The 12,716-nt window shown below is 37.9% G+C and overlaps 1 protein-coding gene across 5 annotated transcripts in view; it reads left to right on the top strand.

Annotated features, from left to right (window-relative positions):
* The window catches only part of Bmpr1b (bone morphogenetic protein receptor type 1B), a 301,144-nt gene that overhangs the window by 263,900 nt on the left and 24,528 nt on the right, over nucleotides 1-12,716 (top strand). For 4 of the 5 annotated variants that reach the window (XM_057793227.1, XM_057793226.1, XM_057793225.1 and 1 more), the window contains 3 exons: nucleotides 6,618-6,720; nucleotides 7,243-7,345; nucleotides 12,330-12,426. In XM_057793227.1, the coding sequence (XP_057649210.1) occupies nucleotides 6,618-6,720; nucleotides 7,243-7,345; nucleotides 12,330-12,426 (303 nt within the window). The remainder of the gene's footprint in view (nucleotides 1-6,617; nucleotides 6,721-7,242; nucleotides 7,346-12,329; nucleotides 12,427-12,716) is intronic. The other variant, XM_057793229.1, reaches the window with a different exon arrangement.

Genomic DNA, 12,716 nt, shown 5'->3' with positions numbered 1-12,716 from the left:
AACCAGATCAAGTGGTAGAGTGAGGCTGGAGGCCAAAGGGAAGCCATACCTATGGACAAGAGCCTGTAATTAAACACTGTCTAGCAGAGTAGGGCAGAGCCTCAAGATACTGTATGGTTGGGTCCAGGAGAATGTCCTAGGGGAAAAACAGAAGTAAGTGTCTTGGAAACTATTGTTAGAGAGGGAGATAGTTAGGTCAACTGCATCGGATGCAGGTAGAAGTCAATTGTGACAAGGACTGGAAGTGAGAATCAGAATTGATAACTTTAATCAGAGTAATGTACAGATATTTAAGGTAGTAGAAATGTAAACCAGATTAATATGGGATTTTAATTGTGTGATTGATTATAGCAATAATAATGAGAGAATCTCTCAAAAGAATATGAATTTACCATTTGGTCAGTATTGATGTGTTGACTTGTAGAAGTCAACAGAAAACTAGTACTTACTGAAATGAACATATGTTTACCTTCACCTAGCTGATCATCACAAAATTCTTATGAAGGATGCTGCACTTTCTGTTTATTTCCAGGCAAGAAATGTAAAGTTCTGAAAGGTTAAGTTGTCTTTAGTCAGTTTGATGATATGATAAAAAAAAATGGCCAAGACTCCAAGTATGTATGAATTCTTGGTCATCAGCCAACCCTGCTGGGTTCTCTGAGGACATTCACTCTTGAGTATGATACTCATTTTGCTAGTGAGGAGCAGGCTCCAGTTGAATTTTCTCATGTGTGGATCACAGGGGCTGCCTTTGTTCTTTGTCTAAGACCCGGAAAAAGCACATGACTTGGTCTCAGTTCTATGAGGCCATACTCTACTCCTTCCCTCCAAAGGATTACTTCTCAAACTCTCTCTGTTGAAAGATACCCCCTACACACACAAGGTTATGCATGAGCACTTGCCTAAAGTACGTTAAAGATTAATTATTAAAACCATTCATTTAAAAGCTTCTAAATTATTTGTCCTTTTTAATTTTTTAGTAAGCTTAAGTTTAAGTAACACACAGATTTATCATATCATGTTGCTATATGAGTTTCCATTTCTGCTTAATCTCTTCACAGCCCTGTAGGGAGCAGTTTGCTGTCCTGACTATTGCACTCCTAGGCAAAACAGCTTTAAGTACAAGGGTGTGCTTTCTCATGAGTTAGATAAAATCTGGTATATGTTATCTACCTTGAGGCTTTGTACCAAGCGAAAATTCCTCCCTCCATCAAGCTGAATTTCTCATGTAGGTTTCTTATTCAACATATCTTCCACCCCTTGGAGAAAGCAGTCCAAAAGGGAAAGAAGAGCCAATATTTACAGACATTGTGAAATATCACGGGCTGTCAGAAAATGTAGGTGGAGTTTTAGAGATTTGTAAATTCTTCAGTATTTTTGGTTGTTTTACCAGCCAGTGATGAGGTCAAAGGTAAGGATGTGTCTCCTACCAAAATTCATGTCATTTCATTGCTTATGACATACATACTAGAGGATATTATATATATGTAGTTATTGAGTCATATGGGTGCTAAACACTTTTGATCCCAGCACTAGAGGAATAAATTCAAAGGGATGGTTGTCAGTTCAAGATCAATCGGACCTGTATAGCAAGAAAAGAAAAAAGAAGCATGACTGATTTTAACATTAGTATGAGTACGTTGTTTGTATCTGTTGGGCATAAAGCCATTGAGACTTCTCCCTTAAGGTGATGTCTGTCTTCTAAATGTGCTTCACCCTGTCATGTTCTGCACCATTTTCCCATTCTAGCAAATGTTGTCTCATATTTGCTTATAATTTTTTCTATACATATTTTCATCTGGCTTAATAAATCCCTTCTTATCCTCTTATAGAGTCTTTGGTAGTCATTTTCATTTCTTACCTCATGACGATCCTCTAGTTCCTTCAATTAATTACACATGTCTATCCATTATAATAGATATTGTTGATTCATCTTTCAGAGATGATTTTAATACTTCCTCATTATATTATTCATTTCCAATTAGAAATTCTCCTACATGGGCAATTTTCAGATACAATAAGTTGACATGCTTATTCATATAAAGAATATAGAAAAGATACTAGCTGCTTAAAAGAGGAAGTAGGTACGCTTCCAACTGTTGTCTTTTTGATGACCATCATCGTTTCTTTCTTCCTCTCTTTTCCTCCTCTCCATTACTCTCCTCCTCTTCTTCCTCCTCCTCCTCCTTCTTTGTTACAAGTTCTCATTATGACCCCCTCACTGACTTAGAACTCATTTTATAGGTCAGCCTGGCCTTGAACTCACAGAGATCCACCTACTTCTGTTTCCCATATGTTTGCTAAATATATATTTAGAAGCATATGGATGAAAGGAAAACTAATGGCCATGCTAAATGTCACTAGAGCCATTTAGTTTTTCCAGTGTTGACCAGTCCAACTAAACACAGATGTTTGTTGAGTTTATCTTTTGTAGTAGGAGGTATTGATTTCAATTTTTATTAAGAGAGTGTTGACTTTTTCCCTAGAACCTGTGATTTAGTCATTATTATGTTATTTCAAAGTCAATTATGAAATATTTTTATAGGAAATAACTGTTTTCGTACATTTAATCAGAAATGAGACTGAATGGGACAAATTTGTTGTCTGATTTTATTGAAACTGTTGGGCTTCTTCAGATTATCTACAGAGAACTATAAGACCAAGAAGAGAAATGTCATATCTCTCAGACAGTAATATTAATATACAGATTGTCCAGGTCAAGAGACAGGAGAGAGGAGTCCTTTGTAGAGATTATGGGATCTGCACAGGGTAGTGAGATACTTAGTGGATGTACAGTTGGGACAGTGTTAAAAATGTGTGCTGCATAGAACAATAAGCCCATCCCTAGATCATCAGTCTAAGTGCCAGGAAAGGATACTGTCTAGAGAGAGACATTGTTCTTAAGGACAGCATCAAAGGGAGCACTCCTACAGAGACTTTGCCATCAATGCTGTTAACTTCACACCCCTCTACAGTGATTGCCCCTCATAGGAAAAGACAGAGAAGGGCACAGTATTAGTACTCTTTCATTCTAACTCTGTGGGAATCGGCTCATCTCGGAGGCTGGAGAGGGGATCTCTAAAACCCTTAGTAATCCGCAGCTTTGGAAACTGCCACTGCTCATCTTTTCTTGCTCTTGCCTCATCAGTTGAAAAACGCGAGGTGGCTCTGATTTCTATCCCTGCTGCCTGAAGCTGATGATTTTCTTTCCTGTAGAATCAGAATCTGTGTAGTCCATGTGCTTCTCAAACCAAGATGCCTGTTCCTCAGGCTGCTTCCTTTGGTCCCTGATGCTTGAATGAGAGCCAAAAATGAAATCTGCCCTGAACAAAGCTGCAGGTGGTGTTGGCCACTTGAGAAAAACCTACAAGATCAAACAGCAACTGTACAAACTGTGTGTACCATAAGATTACCTGTGCTGGAAATTTTGAAAACTTATTTTGTTCCCTTGAAATGTGAAATAGGCATTTTCAAAGACAGGGTGTTCTCGGCCAGCCTTTTAAAATGGATTCTGATTGGTATTTAAACTCAAAGGAAATTCAGGGACATCAGAATTTGGTACAGCTTTGAAAATGTGCAGAGATATGTATTCATCAGCGAGGAAAACTTAATACTTGGAGGCATGAGCTCATAACTGCTGAGCTATCTTACTAACCCTGTTTCCTTCACTCTAAGCAAAGACATTGTCGATGCCATTTTAGATGACATATAAAATTGCTTTCTCTCCCTCAACAATAACTCATTAAGGAACTGGGTTCCAGGGGGCTGTGCTAAACCCATTTAGAACAAAAATGAGAGCAGTTAAAATCTTTGCAGTTTCTAGATGCATAGAAACAAACATGATCACTCTCCTTCAGTACTTCAAAGCAGGCATACCCCCTTCTTGCCAGTGTGAATTTACTAGATGACACTGAATATCTAAAGCAGTGTCTCCTTCCCATCTAGATGTTTCAAACATTCCTTCGCATTGAAAGTTCTATTAATTAACTCTGTGCCACTGCCCCTCTCATCCATAATCCTTACCGTAACAAAATGATTCATCCTGTATTCATCTATGAATTTCACTTCTTACAAATATCCCTATTTTGACTTCCTTCATGATTCTTACTCTTATCACTTCCTTCATTAAGGGAATGTTGGCATAGCCTTGAACACCCAGGAAGCAGAATATTAAAAAAAAATACACCCTGATGGCAGGGGATAATTGTTCTTTATGACACCTAATAGCTGCTTTGGTGGTGGGCAGAGTTGGCTACCTTGGACTCAAGATCTGCTTGTTTCCCTTTGTGCTTGCTACAGAGTTAAAGCCTCTTTAGTAGTGCATAGGCGTCCAGTTAATGCCCTGTACTAGACAGAAGCGCTAGTGTGAAGTCTATAAAATTTAGAAACTACTTTTGCTGTGTTGCTGGTGATAAAAGTGAAATATGTCTCTCTTCCTTTCTTAATCTCCACATTTGATTTTTTAATGTGAATTTATGACTTATGGTATAGTGATCCTTTTCTCCATGATGCTTCTAGCTTCCTCTTTATCCCTAATACAGACACATGTGTGCATGCACACACACACACACACACACACACACACACTGGATTTATTTTTATTTTATGTGTATAGGTATTTTGCCTGATGTGTGTATTTGTACAATTGCATACAATGCCAAGACAAGCAAGAAGAGGGTTCTAGATGTTTGGAACTGAAGTTACCATGTGGGTGCCAGGAATTAGACTCAGGTTTTCTGGGAGCAAACTAGCTGCTCTTAACTGCTGAGCAATATCGTCATTCCCACCACACACACACTTCTTTGTATTTCTAACTCTCAGATCTGCAAACAGGCTTGTATATTCTTAAAGCTTGATTTACTCTCCCTAGTGTTTGTATTGTAAGTTCCCAGAAAATTTATTTTGTCTGTCTCTGTCTCTCTCTCTCTTCCTTCCTTCTTTTTTTATTTCTAAACTGCCTTGATATTCATTTTTATACACTTTGATTTTGTTCAATGCATTAAATCATCTCAGATCTAATGTATCATGTTGATTGCGCTACTGTCCAAGAATTCCAAATACTTTACACAAATAAATCGTCTAAATACGTAGAAAAAGCATCAGAAACCCACATGAGTCATATTTACTCACATTGTTTGGAGTGAAAGTCCGTCTTATTTATTGCCTTCAGTGTTGTGTGGTTTATATTACCAATGAGGTTTCAGTGAGTTGACTAAGAAGTAGAGCCTGGATTGTTCAGAGGCAGTTTTTCTTCTACAACAACATTCATGCATTTGACCTTAGTCTAACACAGATTTATCACTGGCCCTTCCTTGCCATTCTTTAGTATGTTTCAGCTTTGCCCTTCTAGTTTCTATAAACTGAGACATGTCAGATCACTTGAGACTTAGAAACTAAGTAAACAATTGTAAGGATGTTGATGATAACTGAAGGACTAATGAATGGCAGAATATGGCTACTGCTAATGCGAGTAGACAGACCTACAAATCATGGCTAATACTGTTCTCGCAGCTTTGTTCCCATGACCTTTGAGATCTCCATTGTCATATTTGTCTTGGACGCTGCACATGCATATGGATGAGAAAAGGATGAGAGATGTGGCTTCATACTTTATTTCTAAGGACACAGATGGCAGTTTGTGACTTACATTGAAAATCCACAATATAAGTGGTGATTTATGAAAAGAATATAGCGGTGTGCATGCATGTACAGACCAGTTGCTGTTTTTGGTTTAGTCCCGGAAGAGCAGATCACAAGCGTGGGTGAATTAAGAGACCCTCCATTCAAGGCCTGATGCTGTAACTATTTCTATTCAACCTTAAGTAGTGGTGTTTTTCTTAGCAAGTCAGTTCTCCCATTTGTAAAATGGGAATAGTATTTTCTTCTAATTATTGGTAAGAAAATTAAATATCAAACAGTTGAACATGATTTTTATCTGGAGAAACATTAAATTTTAGTTATGCAAAACTTTTCTTTCTATTCTCCATTCTTATCCGAGTCCAAAAGCATTGGCTGACTGCTTAATCTTTGCTTGTGCTCTGCCCACTCCCAAAGCAAATTACTAGGTACTATACCTTCACTGCATTGACTGTCAGGAGGGGCTGAGCTCACTCTTGCCTGTCTTCAACACCATGCCTTAGAGGGGTGTATTTCACTGCACTGCACCTGATGAAAGAGCCCAGCCCCTGCATGCAGTGGCATAGGTTTCAAGTGACATTTAGAAAATTCCTAGTCCACTCTGACCCTTAGTCTCCCCACATAAAGGTGAGGATAGTACTGTCTTCCTCAGGTTTTCTGTCTGGAAAGGTGATAGGGTCAATATAAGTTCACTAAGAGTGTAAATGCCTTTTAATGGTAATTAATGACACACGGGAACTTTGATTTTTCTCTTCCCTGTGTTTCTGAATGAAGGAGAAACCATATGTTTTTAATGATTGGTTCATCTACTTTCGTAGATTCAAATATTGAGATGTCTTCAATAGTTTTCAATCTTAAAAAAAAGAATTCATTAACTTTTTCCTATTTGTGATGTAGCCAGTGGTATTACGTTCATTTTATTTTTCTAAGTCATGTGTTCTTTTTTTCTCACCTTCTCGCTGCACCTGTTTGGTCTTCAGCACAGATGGATATTGCTTTACAATGATAGAAGAAGATGACTCTGGAACGCCTGTGGTCACCTCTGGATGTCTAGGACTCGAAGGGTCAGATTTTCAGTGTCGCGTAAGGAAGATAAATTGAATATACTTTGTAACTTACATTGGCTAATTTTCAAAAATATTCAAACAAAATTAACTAATCCTTTTGTTATGGCTATTCCATGTTGAACATGGAACATTATTTGTAAAATAATTGAAAATTCTCATTGGCCAATTCTCTCTTCATTTTCAAACTGTTTTTTTTTTATTTTTTTAAAATGGGCTATTAACATCATACTTAATTTCTAATTAGACCATTTTTTAAAATCCTGATTATCTATTACTTAAACTGAGGCTACATTATTTGTTTATTCAATGTACGCTGGTTACTGCAAATACAATAAAATTTTACTGGAATGCAAATATCTATTAGTGGGTTGCCTCTAAATTTCAATATAATATCATCTAAATTTTACCAGATTGTCACTAGATAATATATTTAAAATTCGAATAATTTTGCTCAAATCTTGAAATGCTACTTTCCATTGGAAATTTATTTCAAATTATCATGTACCATTGCAACATTTCTATTTGCATTCCATTTTAGGACACTCCCATTCCTCATCAAAGAAGATCAATTGAATGTTGCACGGAAAGGAATGAATGTAATAAAGACCTACACCCTACTCTGCCTCCTCTGAAGAACAGAGGTAAGACAGGTGAGGGGGTGCCTCATCTTACTGAGGATGAGCACCAGACTCCTTCTCCTTGCCAAATTCATTGGGCCTTGACCATTCTTGCCTTCAGTTTATTTTCTCACTTTCCTGCTGCACCTGTTTGGTCTTCAGCACAGATGGATACTGCTTTACAATGACAGAAGAAGACGATTCTTGAAAGACTGTAGTCACCTCTGGATGTCTAGGTCTTGAAGGGTCAGATTTTCAGTGTCGCGTAAGGGAGATAACTTGAATATACTTTATAACTTACATTGGCTAATTTTCAAAAATATTCAAACAAAATTAACCAATCCTTTTGTTATGGAGATTCCATGTTGAATAGTTTGTAAAATAATTGAAAATTTTCATTGGCCAGTTCTCTCTTCATTTTCAAACTATATATTTTTAAATGAACTATTAACATTATACTTAGTTTCCAATTAGACCATCTTTAAAATCCTGATTATCTATTGCTTAAACCTAGGCTACATTATTTGTTTATTCAATATATGCTACAGGAGCAGAGGGCTGAGGCAACATGGCATCATTAATGTCATTCAACGATTATACAAGCAGATCTTGGCTTAGTGGCTGTGTATAGCTTCATTCCTACTTAGGATCTTTATCATCCTGCTTCTCTCCACCTCTCCCAGACAACTCCTGTTTTGAATGCTTACATCATGCTCCAGGAGGTAGAGAACAGATAGGACTGCACACTCACTCCTTAAAGTTATTCAGAATTGGGATTTAACTAAATCTATTATGCCATTGTACCCATTCAAAAATAAAGACCTTATACAAGACCAAATAAAGATTGTTTGGTCTACCACATTTTTTAATCTTCATAACAGACTGATTTTCTTATCGCACATTTCTAAAATGGGGGATTTTTTTTTTACAGTTTTAATTTCAAAGTTTATATACTTAAGTGTATTTAAAATGACTACTGTTACATACATAAAGACTTTTTGGCATAGATTTCAACAACAGCTCCTAGATTTTCTTTTTCTTCCTTGTACTAATCCCAAGCAAATCATTTTTTTATTTTTTTTAAATTTATTTATTAAAGATTTCTGCCTCCTCCCCGCCACCGCCTCCCATTTCCCTCACCCTCCCCCAATCAAGTTCCCCTCCCTCGTCAGCCCGAAAAGCAATCAGGGTTCCCTGCCCTGTGGGAAGTCCAAGGACCACCCACCTCCATCCAGGTCTATTAAGGTGAGCATCCAAACTGCCTAGGCTCCCACCAAGCCAGAATGTGCAGTTGGATCAAAAACCCTCAGCAGTAAAAAACAATGACTTCTTGAATTTTCCAAACAAATAATTTGTAAATGCTGCGGTCCTAAGTCTTATTGCATAAGTCAAAATGATGCTTCATGATTGGTTTTATTTCCTGAGAGCATATTACCTACAAAACATAGTAGTACTTTGTATTTTTGATAACTTTTCATAAATATATTCCCACTTAAGTATTGAAGCTTTTTAGATTAATTCCCAGGAATTCACATAAGAAACTCACCGTTTTCCTTATTACTTTTTCAAACAGTATCTTAAGTTTTAGGAAAGAGAAATGGATGAAGAAAATATTGCTTAAAAAAGTATTGCTTGTTTATACTAAGGTATAAGAATTAACATATAAAAATTAACTTACATTTGGTCAGGAGTATCTCACTAATAGAGATTGATTACAATTACAATTCATATTAATGATGGTTTAGCATCTTTTCTGTTGCTGTAATAAAATGCCCTGACAAAAAGAAACTTTGAAAAAAATGATTTAATTTAAAATACCAGAGAGGTCAGGGCTGGGGAGTCAGGGGAGACAAAAACAGTGAAACAGAAAAGAAAGTGAATTCGGGCTATCAAAACTCAAAATCCACCCTCATTGAAGCATTTCTTCTGGCAATGCTTTACCTCATAAAGGTTCATTAGCATTGCCAAACAGTGCCACCAGCTGAGGAAACTAAGTATGATGTGAAACCCCTGAAAGGTGTCCCTAGATTTTGCTTTTTTGGAGTAGGAAACCCCTCATTCTCTCTCCTTTCAGAAATTGGGGCTCTAACCTGGTAGAATCTTGTCTCCAGGTCACGGGCACCTTTCCTGGTATTCCAAAGCAGCACAGCAGAGTTCCTGTCAGTGGTGATACACTCATCAACAGTGATGAACTTTTCAGCACATGGCTTGACTGAAACCTTAAGTTCCTTAGTACCCTTCTTCTCCCCAAATCTGCAGGTTTTAAAATTTCTTTGTCCCGTTGGTTTTGTTTTTCCATTGTAGACATGCATAAGAGTAATCAAGAATAAACACGCCGCAGACTCCATGCCATGCTGCCTGAAATTTCGTCTGTCACAGCAATTAGTCTGTTCTTTTGAATTCAGCCTTAAATAAATTCTTTTTTAAAATTTATTTATTTATTAAAGATTTCTGCCTTCTCCCTGCCACCACCTCCCATTTCCCTCCCCCTCCCCCATCAAGTCCCCCTCCCTCATCATCCCTAAGAGTAATCTGGGTTCCCTGCCCTGTGGGAAGTCCAAGGACCACCCAGCTCCATCCAGGTCTAGTAAGGTGAGCATCCAAACTGCCTAGGCTCCCACAAAGCCAGTACGTGCAGTAGGATCAAAAACCCATTGCCATTGTTCTTGAGTTCTCAGTAGTCCTCATTGTCTATTATGTTCAGCAAGTCCGGTTTTATCCCATGCTTTTTCAGACCCAGGCCAGCTGGCCTTGGTGAGTTCCTGATAGAACATCCCCATTGTCTCAGTGTGTGGGTGCACCCCTCAAGAAATGCCCTATCATACAACAAAAGTATATGCTCAACTATGTTCATAGCAGCATTGTTTTTAATAGCCAGAACCTGGAAACAACCTAGATGCCCTTCAATGGAAGAATGGATGAAGAAAGTATGGAATATATACATATTAGAGTATTACTCAGCAGTAAAAAACAATGACTTCCGTAAATAAATTCTTAGCACATAAGTAGAATGTAGCTGGTTATTGGCCGATATATCACATGAATAGCCAGTAGCCCAGTTGCCATTTGAATCCTTGCTCCCCTCTGAATCTTCTAGAGATGTGCCTCCAGTGTTACATACTGTTTTCCAAGCATTCACAGAAATGGCCCACTCAGCTCTGCCCACAGTACTTCCCTTTCTGAGGTTCTGAAGTCTGCCACAGCCCTCTGAAAACCATCTTCGCTAAGTTCGCCGCAGAAGCAAATCTACCTTTCTGTCAGCAATTTCTGTATTGGTTTCTTTTCTGTTGCTATGTAGAATATCCTGACAAAAGGGAGCTTTGCAGAGACATTCCTTATTTTGACATCCGAATACACACAGTCCGTTACGGTGTAGGAAGCATCACCGCAGGACTATGAGGCTGGACATAATAGAGGCAGTTCTGTGTCAAATGGCAGGATAGCCCAACAGCCTCAGAGACGTGACCCCTGAACAAGAATCAAGGATGAACAGGAATTTGCTAAATGGGTGAGACAAAACATCAAATGAGAATTAGAATGACTAATGTAAGCCAGGTATTATACCAAGTATTTCATCAACCCATTTGAGTTCTACAGCTAGATGAGGTATTTGGGGTAGATGTTCCCATTTAAAGATGAAAAACTTCAGTATAAACATGTGACAGGATTCAGTTTTGTTATTAAACAGCTGTCTCTCAGAGGGATCCCCACTTGTCTGCAGAGTTCTCAGTTGGTTCTACTCCCTGAGAAGTTGCAGGGACAGCATAGGTAGAAATGTGCTGTCCCAGAAGGGCCCAAGGTGATTCCCTTTTCTTCATGGATGTCTGCAAGGATTTTCTTCCAGGAATATTTATGTTAATGCTCCAAGTGCAGACAATGACAGAGTAGCAGGAGACTAACATGACCAATGGAAACAGAGGTTTATTGATAAGGATCAATTGTTCATAAACCAAAAAAGTAGACAGCCGACTTGACTGCAAGAGAGGGTTATTGCGGAAAAGGAAAGCACAGAAGAACGTTAGCTTTAAGTACAGTGCTTACTGGTGAAGAAGGACTTCCTTAGGTCCTTGTGGTTTTGTCCCTGTCATAAGTCAGAAATGTAATGAGTAATAAACACATGGTCGGCAGTTCACAGTGTAGTCTGTCCTCGGCATCTATAAAAAGGCAAAGGGAATCTGAGTTTTAGCGAAATTATAACATCAAAGTGAAAAAATTCTGGGTTTACGTACTGGAAATTAACTGTGACCCTGTGGTTAGATTTAATTAGAGAAATATTCTCTTTGGATTCCTAAAAAATGATGTAGAGTTGTCCTTAAAATTAGAAAGATAATGTAAGCTGTGCTTTTCAGTATAAGCAAAGATTCCAGTCTTGACATTTATATACAGGACATAGAAGAAAGAAAAATGCAATTGTAGACCATTTGCTTTTAAGGACCTATAAATTGTTTTTTTTTTTTTAACGTGTATTAAGCAGTATATGTGCTGAGCTTCACTCCTGTTTGTGATAACTTTTTAGACAGTATCTATAACTCATAGCTATATGATATATATAATTTACAGCATTTGAGGAGGTCTTATGCTTTACACTTATCAGAAAGCAGCTTTGTGTATAATGAATATAGATTTATTTTTGTTTCCTATCCAAAGAATATTCCAGATGCCAGGTGAGAAGATCCTACAAACCCACCACCTGGCTCTGGAATACACATGAGCTCCTACTTGGCCGTTAGTCTCAGGGACACATTTATTCCTCATATTTCTCCCGTGGTTGAATTCTGTGTCAGGTCAGTTCCATCCATAGTGGAGTCTTGTGCTGATGAAATACACATCTGGCTGAGTGGATTCATCCTAGCTAAACATGCAGTTTTGAGTACAACATGTTAAAGTTGGTTTTTTTTTTTCCTGTATTTTCCTTATCATGCTTTAGTGATAAGGAGATAATGATAATGGGAAGGAGTTCATTCCTTTTAGGTAAAAACATGTGCTGTCCTGTGGCTTTCTTTTTCAGATTTTGTTGATGGACCTATACACCACAAGGCCTTACTTATATCTGTGACTGTCTGTAGTTTCCTCTTGGTCCTCATTATCTTATTCTGTTACTTCAGGTGAGTAATAAATACATGGAGTTGTGCACTCAGAGTGAGATCCCTACATGAATATTTTTTTTACTGCTGTGCCTGTCAGGGTTTTGCATCATAGCATTCTTGGCCCCCAGATCTTAGGTTTATCTGAGAAGATCTATTACCATTGACAAAGACTTACCGCAGTGAAGCTATAAATAGACGCCTGTCTCATTTCAGACATCACAACCTCTCAAAGTTTTCATCCCTAAGGAAACACGGAAAAATGGAAAATTTAGTGACTAGTTATGACTTGGGTTTAAGTCTAAGCAAAG

This window comes from Chionomys nivalis, chromosome 18 (genome assembly GCF_950005125.1).
Source record: "Chionomys nivalis chromosome 18, mChiNiv1.1, whole genome shotgun sequence".
NCBI lineage: Eukaryota > Metazoa > Chordata > Mammalia > Rodentia > Cricetidae > Chionomys > Chionomys nivalis.
The sequence above is the reverse complement of the archived record's forward strand: the minus strand, read 5'-3'. Positions and strand labels throughout refer to the sequence as shown.